The sequence below is a fragment of the Theobroma cacao genome, chromosome 4 (assembly GCF_000208745.1).
Source record: "Theobroma cacao cultivar B97-61/B2 chromosome 4, Criollo_cocoa_genome_V2, whole genome shotgun sequence".
NCBI lineage: Eukaryota > Viridiplantae > Streptophyta > Magnoliopsida > Malvales > Malvaceae > Theobroma > Theobroma cacao.
In genome coordinates this window covers 1547527-1562281 of record NC_030853.1, presented here as the reverse complement: position 1 = coordinate 1562281, position 14755 = coordinate 1547527, and the positions used below count along the sequence as shown (strand labels likewise).

The 14755-nt window shown below is 31.6% G+C and overlaps 2 protein-coding genes across 3 annotated transcripts; both read right to left on the bottom strand.

The window, feature by feature from the left end:
* On the bottom strand, positions 258 to 2386 carry LOC18600907. Of its 2 annotated transcripts, none has more exons than XM_018118780.1 (4): positions 2291 to 2386; positions 1173 to 1280; positions 898 to 962; positions 258 to 779 (listed from the first exon to the last, which is right to left on the bottom strand). In XM_018118780.1, exons 1-4 carry the CDS (start codon positions 2369 to 2371, stop codon positions 632 to 634), a joined length of 402 nt encoding a protein of 133 aa, XP_017974269.1. In that variant the 5' UTR covers positions 2372 to 2386; the 3' UTR covers positions 258 to 631. The 2 variants fall into 2 exon arrangements, with proteins under 2 accessions (XP_017974269.1, XP_017974270.1); XM_018118781.1 differs by having other exon boundaries at positions 461 to 774.
* LOC108661652 (myb-related protein 315-like) lies at positions 5827 to 7369 on the bottom strand. Its single transcript, XM_018119276.1, is given in 4 exon segments — positions 5827 to 6092; positions 6095 to 6615; positions 6787 to 6916; positions 7040 to 7369. Coding segments are annotated over 4 exon segments (813 nt in total). The 5' UTR covers positions 7173 to 7369; the 3' UTR covers positions 5827 to 6063.

The window sequence follows — 14755 nt, the reverse complement described above, 5'->3', positions numbered from 1 at the left end:
GTTCCAAAAGTTGCTGCTTAGCTCTTGTAGACATTTGTAAAAAGTCTTTGCATCCTTTGACAAGGTGGTAGATTTCATCCACAGCCTACCAATGCAAAGTGCAAAGCAAATGGACAGCAAACAAGGGTTCGGTTGCTGAAGGGATAACAAGAGTGGGAAATATCCACAATAAAGATTTCTTTTTTTTTTTCCCTGCTATTTAATACAATGCATCATTAGTTTATCTTCTGTGTAACTGTACCAATAAATGAAAATCATTTAATACTAAAATTTTCTGTGTAATTTTATTGATTTCAATACAAGCAGATATCCCAACGTGCAAACTGATTTTCCAGTTAGTTTAAAAAGTTGAAACAATCAAACACTAGTACTAACAGCCTAAGGGGTAAAATCGTTACAATGATTGCTACCATTAAAAGGAGCATGTGCATCTCACAAACACACAACTGACTTAACTAAATATAAATAGAATAATTCCAATCACAGCTCTTAAGCTGTTCTTCAACTAACTTCAATTGCAACATGTATTTCCAGATTGACCACTGAGTTTCTTCAATGGCAACCTCTTGATAGGACCAAGGTTGACTCGGTGCTCTTGAGGGGCTAACTCAGAAAATCAGAGGTCTTTCAATCACTTTCTTTTAGGTGGATCCCGGCTGAGCCCGTGCTTCTTCAGTGTTTTGATATAATTTCTCATGAGGGTAAATTTGTTGGTCCCAAGATTATAGAAGTAGTCCCAAGAATAAATCCCGGTTCTATGCAAATCATCAAAAACTATCCTGAACCATCCACCCAAAAATGACACAAATGATCAAATAAACAGGGAAAACGTATTTAACCATATGTAGACTTTATAAAGAATCTGAGATGGTGAAATGCAGAACTTAGTGAAGATACCTTACACCATAGTTTCCTACTGGTTCAGCAGACATTATCCCCACATGGCGCCGCCCAGATATCACCTGATAAACGAATCTCAGCAATCAGACATGACAATTGCTCTTTTTAGAGGGACATAAAATCTCTTGGAGGGTCAAGAGTTAAAATAAATTTAAAGGAAAAAAGGGTTAACATTATCCAAGTAGATATAGCGCTGCGTGTTCAATGGCAGAAAACCAAGCAAATTATGTGCCTTTACTAGTTTAGGCCAAGACAAGAATTATAATATGTACCTTTTCACCTCCAATTGACCTAATCTTGCCATCAGCAGCTGGGCTATAAACTCTCAAAAACTCAGCTGACAAACAAAACTTGCTACCATTTGCATATTCTACCTCTACCTGAACAAGGTTCAGCATGGCAGGTGTGAATTCCAGTATGATGATAGAGAAAAAAGCTACAAGCATGTATCACTGAAATTTTACTCAGTCATTGCCATGAAAACAGAGATTAGACAGTATGTCTTTTTAATGAATCATTCATCGGTTTCTCTACCTAACTTATAAAGATTCAATGAAACATTTGTAGAATTTACCTACTTATCCATGAAACTTAAGAAACCAACTAATTTTTTTTATTTTTTTGAAAAGCAAGAATGATTCATTAAGAAGAGATTAAAAAAACTACCCTGTGAATTGGTAGTGGTATAGGCCAGCAAGTGAAGAGACAATAAAACCCCCTTCAATGCTTCACCTGTGTATAACAACAAATACGACGAAAAGCAACATCCGCTTGCAGTGAGATCGATCAGCATTCAAGATATCCACACAAAAAGAATGCCGCAAGAGGAACACTCATCGTACCACAATTAGAAAACAGCCTTACTGTACAGGTGGGTTTACTAAACCAACATCAATTAAACTCACTTACAGCAAGTCATGACCACCGTGGAGCCCCAATCCATTCGTGCCAAACTTTCACAAAATCACAATCCTCCAGAACAACCATACAAGGCATGGTGCTGAATCAGCAACCCCCTTACGCTGGATCCTCCCTTCCCCTGTCTTTCAGGCTAACCATCCGGGAAGGAGGACACACAGCAGCACCAGAATAAAACTCCCAAGCATGACACAAACAAATTTCAACATCAACTCAACTAGCAAACTAATCCATAATTTTCATTGGTAATCTTGATAATATCCCAAATGATTATTTCTACTTCCAAAAAGATATATTCAACCTAAAAATCAAAATGGGTGCTTTTAAAACTAATCTGGGCCTGATTATATTAAAAAATAAAAATCAAAACAAAAAAAAAATCTCATTAAATTAGCAACAAAAAAAAAAAGAGAAATCAACTAAAACAAAACAAATATAAAAGAATAAATTAATTCCAAAAAAAAAAACTTACGATCCTGGGTGCGTTAAGAGAGAAGCTTTTGAGGCCTGGAGTTGCAACGAGAGTGTGTATCCTTGGAATTGCCCTCTGCATAGCTCGAGCTAAGCTGACACTGTTTTCTTCGTAGTGCTCACGTTTTCTTGTAGAGCTGGAACTGTCTTTGGATCTGGGCCTTTCTTTTGTTGGACAAAGTTGGCCCATATATTTTAAGATTTTGTTCTCATAAGGCCAATACTTTCATTGGGCTTGATTCTTTTAACTCTCCCCTTTTAAAAAATGGGGGAAAAGTGATTATCCAAATTATTATTTTAAATTTAATTCTCATCATTAAGTTGCAATGTGAAACCCAAAAAATTTAATATCAAATTGTACTAACTATAAAAATAAATAAATTTTAGTATGGGTTTTAGAGGAAAGATAAATAAAAAGTCAATATTTGATAAAATAATGAAAATATTTAAATTTTATCCTATTATTAAAAAAATAGAGAGAGAGATCGCTTAATTATAATTTTTCTTGCGTGCGTGCCAAGACTAATTTCCACTAAAATAAATTACAATTTGTGTATGGAATCTATGTTGTTTGACTAAAGTATAGAGAAAAAAATATATTGGTTGTGACTTATGAGTAAGAAATTGGAAATGTTATTAATTCATGTGAAGCATATGTAAAGGCATCAAATAATAAAATAGTAATTATTCTAATTAAACAAAACCACTTGACCCTTTCTGTAAATGGCTTAAGGACCACAAAAAGAAGATAAGTTCCCAATAAATAAATACTCTTCACAAGTTTACTTACTTCACTCCCATAAATTAACCAAAAGAAATGACCTCATTCCAATATGTCTATCATTATCCTTTTATAAGCAATAAAGAAAGAAGAAAAAAGGGTCTCTAATTCTTATATAAACAAAAGGCCATGATGATAGCCATGACGATTATCTAGAGTTTAGAGTGCTGGGGGTTTAATTTTGACCTGAACACTTACTTTGCCTATCATATTTGACTTCAATAAACATGGAGGCCAAATCATCTAATCATTGGGTGTTAGGGTACCACTAGGTGGGTTGGTCGTATGTTTGCTCTATTTCCATTGCTTTGGCTCTTTTTAATTTTGATGGCTCTAGGGTTGTTCATGAGACACTGATCTTAACAATAAGTTTAATCACATTGGTGTATGTTCAGGTGCAATAATATTTTTTTGTAATTTTGTTAAACCAAGTTAACAGCTCAATTCTTTATGGGAACAGAAATCATCTGCAGGGCTTAAAAAATGGATAATAAACATGAAGAAAGTATCAACTTGGGTCATAAATTTATAGTTGAGCAGAGTTGTACAACTGATATTGGAAATAATATAAAATGAAGCAAGAGCCGGCAACTTGGGTTTAAAAACAATATTGTGGAGATGGGAACTTGTTCAATTTCCCGAAAGGCTTACCATGTCGAAATCCTATCTGTTTCCAGGTCCAATCATCCTGTTGTTTAGTCAAATATGTCATTGTAATTAGTTTTGGTGTCCAAATCAGACCTAGTAATCAACAGATAAGCTTGGAAATCAGGGAATCAGGGTCTATGATTTCCTTTCTTTGTTTTTTTGTGTCATTTTCTTCCCCTTTTTTTAACTCGTGCTGCTGCTGAGGTTGGCCTTCCAGACTGTTAATTGATCAGACTTGACTCTTTTTTTCCAACAAGTTACTGATCATTATCATGGAAAAAGAAACACTTTGCTTTCAGAGAAATGCTACGACCAAATATACGTAACAGATTGTTCTATGTCTACGTATTTGGAATAAAACTCACCTTTCACACCAGTTTACTTGGTTTCCACATCAATCCTCAAACTTCCTAAAGAATAGAAAGGTTAAGTTCAGATAAACAACGGGACGTTTGGTACAAGGAACAGTTAAGTTATTCTTTTTCTATTTTCATGTGGTACTTTCTCCTATGTTTGGTTAGTAATTATATCAAGAAATAGTAATTTTTTTAAAAATAATTATTCTTTAAAATCAGTTAAAAGTCAAATTATAAATAAAATATTGATATTTGAAAATATTAATGATAAATTATTAATAAAATATTAATATTTAAATAATTAATTATTAATATTTAAAATAAATTATAAATTATTCATATTTAAACAATAAAAAAATAAAATAATCATTGCAACGTTTAAATTATAATTAAAGTATTAGAATTTTATAATGTTAATATTAAATTATAAATAAAATACTAATTTTTAAAAATAAAACAACAATAAATAATATATATAACAAAGGATATTTTTATCTTTTTATTCTCTACTTTTTTATTCTAAAATTATTTTTATCAACCAAATACTGTAATAAGTCATAATAGCTATTCTTACCTTACTCAATTCATTATACCAAATTACATAATAACTATTTTATTTTCACTGTATTCTATTTTCATAGAATAATTATTTTATTTTATTTCTGTTTATTTCACGAATCAAACGTGCAGTTACATGTATATATTTATATTATTTATAAAAGTTATACATGTGTATATACATCACCTCGAGTGATCGAGAAGAACATTACAAAAGCTTGTGTCTGAACATATGAAACATCCGTATATAACAAGTCTTTAGTGACAGTGTGAACAAGCTCTGATTGAGAACGAGTGTGAAAAGTTTGAAGAAAATGCTCACGGACAAAATCTCTAATAAAATGATAAGAAGTCTCGATCTGTTTTGTCCGGAGTATTTCGTATCAAATACATTGAACTCCTAAAGTAACATTTTACGCAAAACGATTGGCTATGGAAGGTGGTCAACAGATTAGAAAATGTTTTTCCAGGTTTTTTTTTTTTTTGTTTCTTTGAATTTTTCTGTCCATTGGTTGGCTTCAAGAGCCAGTGCATTCACAGTCGCAGGAATGCGAACTTTTCTTTTTTCCAGGGTTAGATTATTGAGCTCCATCATAGGATTCCTTGCCTTGTAACAATCTACAGATGCATGCACAGAAATAAACAACTCCTAGCGGATTCCACTTCCAGGTTTCAGTGCTAAGCACGACCTAATCTAGTTATCTCTATCCCCCCAACAATTGAAAACAAAGCAAAAACAAATAGATAGCTAAGCAGTTTCCTCAATTGCATTACAGATACATGCCAAAAAAGTTAACACAATAAAGAAATGAAGAGTGCTCATCATACTTCATATTGCAGAAAGGTTATAAAAGAGACATAATCTTAGCAGACATCCAGGAGCATCTATCTGATTCTCTGCTGTTGCCGGCTTTTTCTCTTTCTTTTTTCTCCCATTTTTTTTCCACCTTTTTCCTTTAAAGTCAAGCAAAAATAAAAGACTATGTTGTTTCAGAAGGCAACAAAATGAAGTAAAACCTTGGGCACTTTCATAATGATGTGTGACAGTACACAGAAATTTACAGTTACAAAGGGAGTATGATAAAAAGTAACCTAATCAGTGGCAGGGGCAATGGATCAAGCTTTTTTAAGGCTTTCTCTCTGGTCAAATGCTACAAGCTTGATACCAGCTACAAAGAATAAACAAGACATACATAGTGATCAATCACGGGTAATTTAATTCTGGAAATTAAGGACACCAATTTTTGATAAGTACAACTTCAAAGGTTAAACACAAAGCAAGAAGGTGAAAAAGAGTTGAAGTGGAGAGGAAGCTGCAGTTTTTGGTAGCAGATATGATCAATCCGAATCACCTTTTGTGATCTTTTTTTTTATTGCTAAGACGATAGGGTAGTAGTCTAAAGAGAAACTTGGGAATAGAAGAAGTTATGTTCAATTGCCTATTTCCCAAGGAGGAAAAAATTTTCTTCCAGATGACTGAAGCCATCCCATGAGAGAAATGAATCCACACTGTCAACCCATTGCTTTAGGGAGTCTTCTTGAGTAGAGGTGGTTTCACCCAGTGAAGGATTGTTGGATTCTTCCACTGAGAATGAAGATGTGTAAGAGGAAGAAGTATTTGTATCTTGGTTCAGCCATGACTCCAAATCAAAGCTTCCACACAACATTTGGTAGTTGTTTAATAGATCGTTTGTTTCATCAAAAATTACTTGAGTTTCTTCTGATTTCTCATCTCTGCTTGTAGAAACTGTGATGGCATGATCATCCTCTGACTTTGACTCGAAGCTTGCTTCTTGTTTATTAGATGAATTAGAGTTCGAGGTCATCTTATTTTTACCATCAGTTTTCTCTGCCTTCTCAATAGGCTTGTGTGTCACAGGGTCTAGGCCAAGGAGCTTTAACTTCTTCTTGATTCGAGTATTCCAATGGTTCTTGATTTCATTATCTGTACGACCAGGAAAATGTGAAGCAATCTTGGACCACCTGCCAATTTTATCATGTGTTAGAATGAAGAATGAACTGGCTATGAACACTAATCATCCATGGCATTTTGCCAGGAATATCACTTGGACCTTGCCCTTGCACAGTTGCACTACCGTAGTTTTCTTAATATATAATCATATTCATATTGCAAGAAAGATGGTGACTCTCTACCTGTTTCCAAGACGCGCATGAAGTTGAATAATCTGATCCTCTTCTGATTCTGTGAAAGCCCCTCTCTTAAGGTCTGGTCTGAGATAATTTATCCATCTTAATCTGCAACTTTTTCCACATCTTAACAGACCTGCATCACCATACAAAATGCCAATATTCTTAAACATACCCTCCCAACTTAATCACAAGTTCATGTGCCTGATACAGAGACACAGAGGGGTGGAGAAACTTCAATACTTCTTTGAAGATTTACCTGCAAGCTTGGGAACCGTTCTCCAGCAATGAATACCATTGTTGAGTATAAAGTTCATCAGCTTATGATCCTCCTCTATCGTCCATGGACCGCGCTTTAATCCAACCTTATCACAGCAAGGTTGTCTTCCCATTTCTGAGATTGATCAACTTCAGACAAAGCAAAAACGAGAGTGATCCGTTGAAAGTTCGAGACTAGAAAATCCAAAGAGTGCTTAAAAGGAACTTGCAGTCCAAGATAAAGATGCTATGCCAGCTCATACAGACATTTTAAAAAAGAAAGGAAGAGCAGCATGTTGTTGAAGCAGGGAGATTCATGATTGAATTGGGAAAAAGCATTAAAATTGGTGGGTTTAAAGCATGAAGGGTTAGTAATTATAAAAATGGCCACCTCCCTTGTCTGAGACAATGGCAATGGTCCTATATATAAGAAACCAAACGTGGGTCGTCCTCGTTGACAAAGTTTATTCCTGCAAACTAAAAGTCTTTCTTTCCATTGGTTTTGATTTTTATTAAGCTCAAAGTTAAATTTAGAACAGTTGATGGGATTCCTTGGCCCCTTATAAGCTGGCCAGTTTTGTCGTTGGAGCCAAACTTTCTCCTCTGTAGGCAGGGTTAAAGAGATTCCTTCAGAGGAAAATGCAAGTGCCATGAAATTCCAAGCATGTGATTTGGTTGGAACCAGAACTGGTTAACTTAGCAGTCAATGTTTATACACTGGGAATAGAAAGAAAAAAAAACAGAAAGTTAAAGAAAAAATGGAAAGAAATCCACTCGTGTCTCTCATTCTTAATTGTTTACCATGAAACATCAATTCAATAGTTCTTCTGTAGCAATCTATCCTTTTCTTAATTTTTAACTTATGACAACTTCCATTCTTAATTTTTTTTGAACAGTAAACTCGTTGAAATGGTCACGTCAATAATCTCTGTGCGTTTTTAAATTTAATATCCATCTTAAAAACTTAATATGGTATCAAAGTAAGCATTGTTCTCATTCGTCTATCCTTCCGTAAACCCCTCATGATTCATGACACGAATAAGTATATTACTCTACGCATAAGAAGAATATTCAAGTGGTGATAAAAGAAATCTCATATAAGTTAAATTAAGAATATCCCGAAATTATTAATTGATTTTAAATTAGATATCGATCTTAAAAATTTAATAAAATTTCTTCTAAATAATCAAGTTTTTACATTACATGCTAAAGTATCAAAAAGACCTAAACATACCAATGATTTAACATTTTACTCAAGAAACTACAAACCTATAAAATTTGAAATATGATTAAAGAAATGAAGGACTTAACTTCCACCTGCAACTTGTAAATTAGCTTAATAGTCCCTATAACAAATCAGTTGTGCTGTTCAGTTCTTTGATCTTGTCATCATTGATTCCATTTATATAAAAGGATAAGAGGGCAAAGGAGCAGCAGAAATTAATTAAGCCAGAAATGAAAGAAGAAAAGGAACAGACAAGAGACTTCCGGGGTGAAAGGATTAAATGGGCAACCACAATTTTTCTCTGTAGGAGACAACAGGGTCACACTGTTCTTTAGAACTTCTCAAGTGCAGCCATGGATTATGACAAAAGATGGCAAAAAAAAGGAGAATTAACGAGCAAGCCTAAAGAAACCGGATAAATTTTCTCTCTATGTAACAAAAGGGAATTGAATAATTTTATTTTAGTGGGACTCTTCCAACACATTCCCGTAACACAGAAGGAAAACTGAAAAAGGAAAAAAACAAAATGAAGGGTAATCATATCTTCTGGTTCATTGCATGTACAAAGTGATGAATATTCCCTATAATGCACAATAATTCATGCTATATAATTGTTTTGTTTTTGGGGTCAAAGCGGGCCTTGTTGGGGTTAGAGAAAACAATAAGCTAGAAAATCCTAACAAGAATCTTCTTGCTGACATAGGGTCTGTTTACATTCCTTTGTTTCTTTAGTTTTAATACTAGTTAGCCTAGATTTTGCAGCTAAAAATTCTCAGGTTTCATCCTGCTCTCCCAATGTAAATAAGATCCTGACTACCTTGAACCCCACCTTACCTGGTAAACTCTGTCACTGAAAACATGAATCACAGAATCAGCTCTTGAAATATTGTTTTTAAAATTGACTAACTTGAGCAACAGGCTTTCCCATTTGATTAACCTGAAATCTGAAGCAAGGGCGAAATTTGATCACAGATCTTTAGGTCAACTATTAAAGAACTTGGACAGAACATTTGACACCTTCCACATTACTCCAATATCTACAAGAATCCTTCTCCCTCCATGTTTTTTCTTTTTCTTTATCATGGCTGAAAAATTTTCATTGTTTCCCCTGTTGGAAGTATTGGACCATTCGTAATCTATGACATAATCTTTGGGGAAACAAGTCAAGAGCAAAGATGATTAGCTGGTGACAAAATTGCCCTCCACTTACTGGAGCATCTAGCATCCTGCTAGAAAAATCCTACCCAAAATGACAACTGCTTAAAATATAGTACTCTCAAGTTGTTAGTGACACCTAACCATGGACTCAGGACAAGAGAAAAATTACTTAAGAAAAGCAAAGATACCTATGAAATTTCCTTTTCCTTATTGAGCTGATGAAGAAGTATAGTAGTACTCCTGTAAAACCATATAGTTTAATGAAGGAAGATTTGTGATTTGTGGATGAACTTAGGAGGAGAATATGGGATTAAAAAATTGGCAAGTTTACAGGAAATTATGATTGTCATTTACCCAACTTTGCCTAGGAAAAAACACACTTTCTTTGCACAAGAATCATGCCTTCCACATTCTCAGGATAGAAAGAACATATTCTGATGATAAAAGAGTCACATAACAGAATAACAATGATTAATGTCATCTCATTGTCAACTTACGGCATAGTTAAAAAAGAAACATAATATCTCTCTGAGAAGAGAATGAAAATGATCTTGTTTCAACCTCTGACAGAATCAAAAAGAGCAGAACCTGAACTCCTTGTCAGAACTTGGTAGAACCACACAAATGGTAACATGGACTTGTTTTTGATCCATTAGCTGAATTACATAATAAAATTTTAGTTTTTCTCGTCCTGTCTGTTAATCTCAATTGTCTGAACTCGAATCTAAATTCTCATTTTTTTTTTTTATGGAAGAAGGTACCGCAAGTAACAAGGTGAGTGACAATTCCATTTGATAACATTGAGAATGACTTGATTAATTAAAACTAATACGATTTGTGTAGGATTATGATGGGAATAACAAGGAAAAGATATGAGGATCAAACCCAAATTGATTTGAAATTTGATTGTTTTTAATTATATTTCTTTTGGCAATCAAAAGCTTTACTTGACTTGCTTAATCTTCCTATTGGCTTCTCTGATAGAATCCTTAATTGTCACATATACTTGTCCTGATCTATTATTATCATATATCTGCAGGCAGATTAGCTTTACTGTTTCGATAGTTTGATGATTATTCGGGTGATGCAATGTTGAGAAATTCTAACCTTTTGGTACATGGCTGAGCAGGTAATCCAATAACATGAATGTTCATCCAAGAAAAAAGAAATGGTTGGTAGAATTTTGAGGAAGTTGCTTCGGTTTCTCTATCCAGCAGCCTTCCAAATTCTCCAGCCAAAATCCAGACAATATTCTGCCATAATCATTGGCATCCAACTAAAAAGAGAAAGGTGGAGAGAACTTTTGGAACCCTCCTCAAAAACTTTGCTGCTGATGTTTGCTTGCTGCTAACTGGATTGTACCATGGTGCAAAATTGATTGGTGTCCAAGAAAAAGAAAATATGGTAAAAGTTTTGAGGAAATTGCCTCAGTTTCTCTATATCAGCAGTCTTCCAATGTTCATTTGCTGCCCATTTTCATGGCTGCAAACTCATGATAAGTTCTCAGTTAGTAAAAGTCCTGTCAGAATTTCTACAATCTCCCCTTGTGAGATGGAAACATGATGGATTGTTTATCATTTTACTACTAAGACAAGCAATCTTTCTGGCATTATGAACAACCTGACAAGGAAGAAACCCAGATTAAATTTTTGCAAATGAATTAGAACATTAAGCTTTGCTTGGTACCAAATTATTAAAGATAGAAAAGTAGAGAAGATAGACTGAGAGAAGAGAGAGAGAGAGAGAGAAAGAGAGGAGAAAAACAAAGGGAAAAATTAAATAATGAAAAGGAAAAAGGAAAAGAAAAGTATATACATCTCTATCATGGCTATGGAGGCTTGAAAAATAAGTGGGTCAGTCAATTAAAATACTATTTATTCGAAACATAATGCCATTGGTACGTGTAAATTGAAAGTGAAATTCTTTTATATAAAATAAAAAAAAAATGCTAAATTGACAACATTTTTTATTCTCCTCAGTGTCTTACGTTTTCACTACATAATCATGCAATCATCTCAATTTAGACGTGAAACTATATAGTCTTATAAATCTAAATAAACAAGGGTATTTTCCTTGTCGCTTTTTCTATCTTACCAAACACAACTCAAGTCATTTTCTCTCCCATTTATCACACCCGTCGTTTTCCATGTCATTGCTTTTCTGCCTTTCTCTTAAGTGAACGATAGAAAGATATTTTCTTATAAATTTATATTTAATACGTTTTTCGTTTATTAATTTTATATATTATATCGAATGTTGTCATTTTGTTAATAAATAAATTTAAAAATTAAAAAATTTTAAAATAAATATTCATAATCTTTAAACTTTTTACATTTACATATTTATGAGATGACCCTTTATTATATACAAACAATATATCAAATACAAATATTTTTATTAATTTTCATGATTTTTTAAAATACCAAAAAAAAAAGAGCTTCAAGCTCAATGGTTCTTTATTATTATTGATAATTATTATGATATGAGGAATCCCTCTGTTACACCCTTTTCTTGCAAAAAGCAGTGGCTACTCTTAGTCTTCTTGACAAAATGAATTTAGGATAAGATTTGTTGAGTATCCATCAGTGCACTTAGTCTTAGCATTTGGTAGAACCCACTAATTATTTCTTTTAATTTAATTATATTCATCCATCAGCAACACCCCACCAGTCATTAATTCATCGAAACCAAACAAATCTGCCCAACAATTTTGTATTTTCAAGCTAAAAGGACTAGCTTATTCCCACTTGCAAATAATTCTTTTTTCCAAGTATAAACACTATTTCTTCTTCTTTTTTTAGTCTTTTTTTATTTTCAATTTGACATATTTTTTTGCTCCTTTGACCCTTTTTTTTTTATAATAAAAGAATTGTTAATGAGTTCGATTTCAAAACTTCAAAACCTAAATATTTAATTTAATTTTAAACTTGATTGCTTGCAAAATTGTCTTTGATCTTGACACTATCAATATTTTTTTGGGTATATATCCTAACATTGGGATTTAATTGGCTTTTTATGTATATAATGCAGTTATTAATTAGGTAACAAATTAAACACATTATCCATAACATAATGAATCATACTTATCAATTGCCAAGACTATTTAACAGATGAACTATATTAAGTAAAAAAAAACATACTGCATAATAGTCTTGGTGTCTCCTACACATATTATAATTTCATGTCCTGATTATTTTTTATTATATATAATTACAAAAAAAAACTCTATTTACGTCTTTGTGATTTTAACTTTTTTTTAATAATATCTCATGATTTTTTTTTAATTATTATTTTATGCCTATGCTTCTTTTTTTTCCGGATTCATATATCTGGATAACTTATATTTTTGTAGGAGTTAAGCTATTAATTTTGTCTAATAAAATTAAAAAATATCATATAAAAAAATCAAAATTAGAAGAGATATATAATGTTAATTCAACTAAAACATGTAATATGTGATTGAAAGTAATATAAATATAAGAAATTATTTGATGTTATCATGCAGTCATTGTTGTGTGCAAATCCTTCTTTCTTTGCCATTTTTCTTTTTGTTTTTTAATATTAGTATTTTCTTTGAGGAGGCTTTTCAAGTACTCAAACGTGTCAACCTTAGATCATATATGACGTGGCAGATTCAGAGGTTAGGGGCCCCACGTTCAGAAAAGGCCGGCCCCTTTTCAATCATTGACAGTTAGGCGGCATTTAGATTGCACAATTAACACGAAAGGTAGGGTAATCTGCTGCACTGCGGAGCATTCTAAAGTATCAAATGATCATCCACGTGGCTGTTTCTTAGTTGGTGTAGGAAGGATTTGATCATTCAACTTACTAATTCATGATTTTCCATCGGCACATCCTACATTCCTATTCTTAATGTTCCTTCCGATATTATGCAAATTCTCGAGGAACAATCTTTTGGGATTAAGGTTAAATTCGTCATCATATTATTGGTTAATGTTGAATTTTGTTATTATTCTTTAATTTCATAAAATATTGTCATTATTCTTTCAATTTTATTAATTTTCAGACAAAAAAATAATTAAATTAAATTATGTCACTTATATTAATAAAATTCACGAAAATTTTCAATTACATTTTGTTTTGTCAAAAAATTAACAAAATTGATAATATAGTAATAAATTTTAAAAAAACTTGAAATTTGTGACAAAATTCAATAACGTTGAAGTAATAAAATAATGTATAATAAAAGTTTGTTATTATTTTTTAATTTCATTAAAATTTGTTATTATACTTTTTATTTTATTGATTTTTGGATAAAAAATAACAAAATGAACGAAAATATGTCACTTGTATTAATAGATATTTTTCACAAAGTACTTCAATTGTTTCATGAAAATAATTTTTTAATTCTCAAATCTTTTTTTTTTCATACAAGTCTTAACTCGTGTTGTAAAATTAATACATTTAATTCTTACTTATGATATTAATATAATACATGAAAGGAAAAAGGCAATTTGGGCTTGATTCAAGTGGGTTTTTTTATAAAGGTCGCTTGAGTTAAAATCTCAAATTTTTGCTTCTTTTTAAATTACTTAATACCTTGTTTTGTTTTTTTTTTAATTATACCAATTTATGTAGACTACCATCATGATTATATCAATTTGGAATAATACCCAGAATGATACCAAATTGATATTGTTTACAATTTATGAATGTTACAAAAATTGGTATAATCAATTTATCTATTTAGAATAATATCAGGAATGATACCAAATTAATATTGTTTGCAATATATGAATATTATTGGAACTAGTATAATCAATTTATCATGTTTATATGAATTGGAATAATATCGAGAATGATACTAAATTAATATTATTTACAATTATGAATACTACAAAAACTGATATAATCAGTCCACCATGATTATATTAATATTTACTTTTTTTAAAAAATTATATTAATATTTACTTAGATATTTGTAAATTGCATATTATGGTAAAATATCTATCCTCTGTTCCCCCTTACAAATTCAGTTCATTTTTTTATTATTGTTTTACTTTGATTATGCCAATTTATATGAGCTGTTACCATAACTTTTTCATTGAAAAAAAAAAACTTTGTAAATTTCAATTATCACTATGTTAAACGTATATATATATATATATATAAAAGAATGTTAATAAAATCTTTTATTGACAAAATGGAGATATTGTTTGTTATATTTTAAAATTATTCTATTGTAAAAATTAATATAATTTCTTTGATTTATAAAGAAGAACTCAAATTATATTGAACCAATTTCTTTAAAAGATATTTTTAAGTTCTAATATTATTAAATAATTCATAAAAAACTATTATAAAATTTTAATT

Excerpts from the sequence above, each read along its gene's own strand:
- LOC18600907 (XM_018118780.1), bottom strand. The coding sequence starts at position 2,371 with ATGCAGAGGGCAATTCCAAGGATACACACTCTCGTTGCAACTCCAGGC. Across the intron at positions 1,281-2,290 it reads CTCTTAACGCACCCAGGATC|GTAGAGGTAGAATATGCAAA; the intron begins GTAAGTTTTTTT and ends AACCTTGTTCAG. Across the intron at positions 963-1,172 it reads GGTCAATTGGAGGTGAAAAG|GTGATATCTGGGCGGCGCCA; the intron begins GTACATATTATA and ends TTCGTTTATCAG.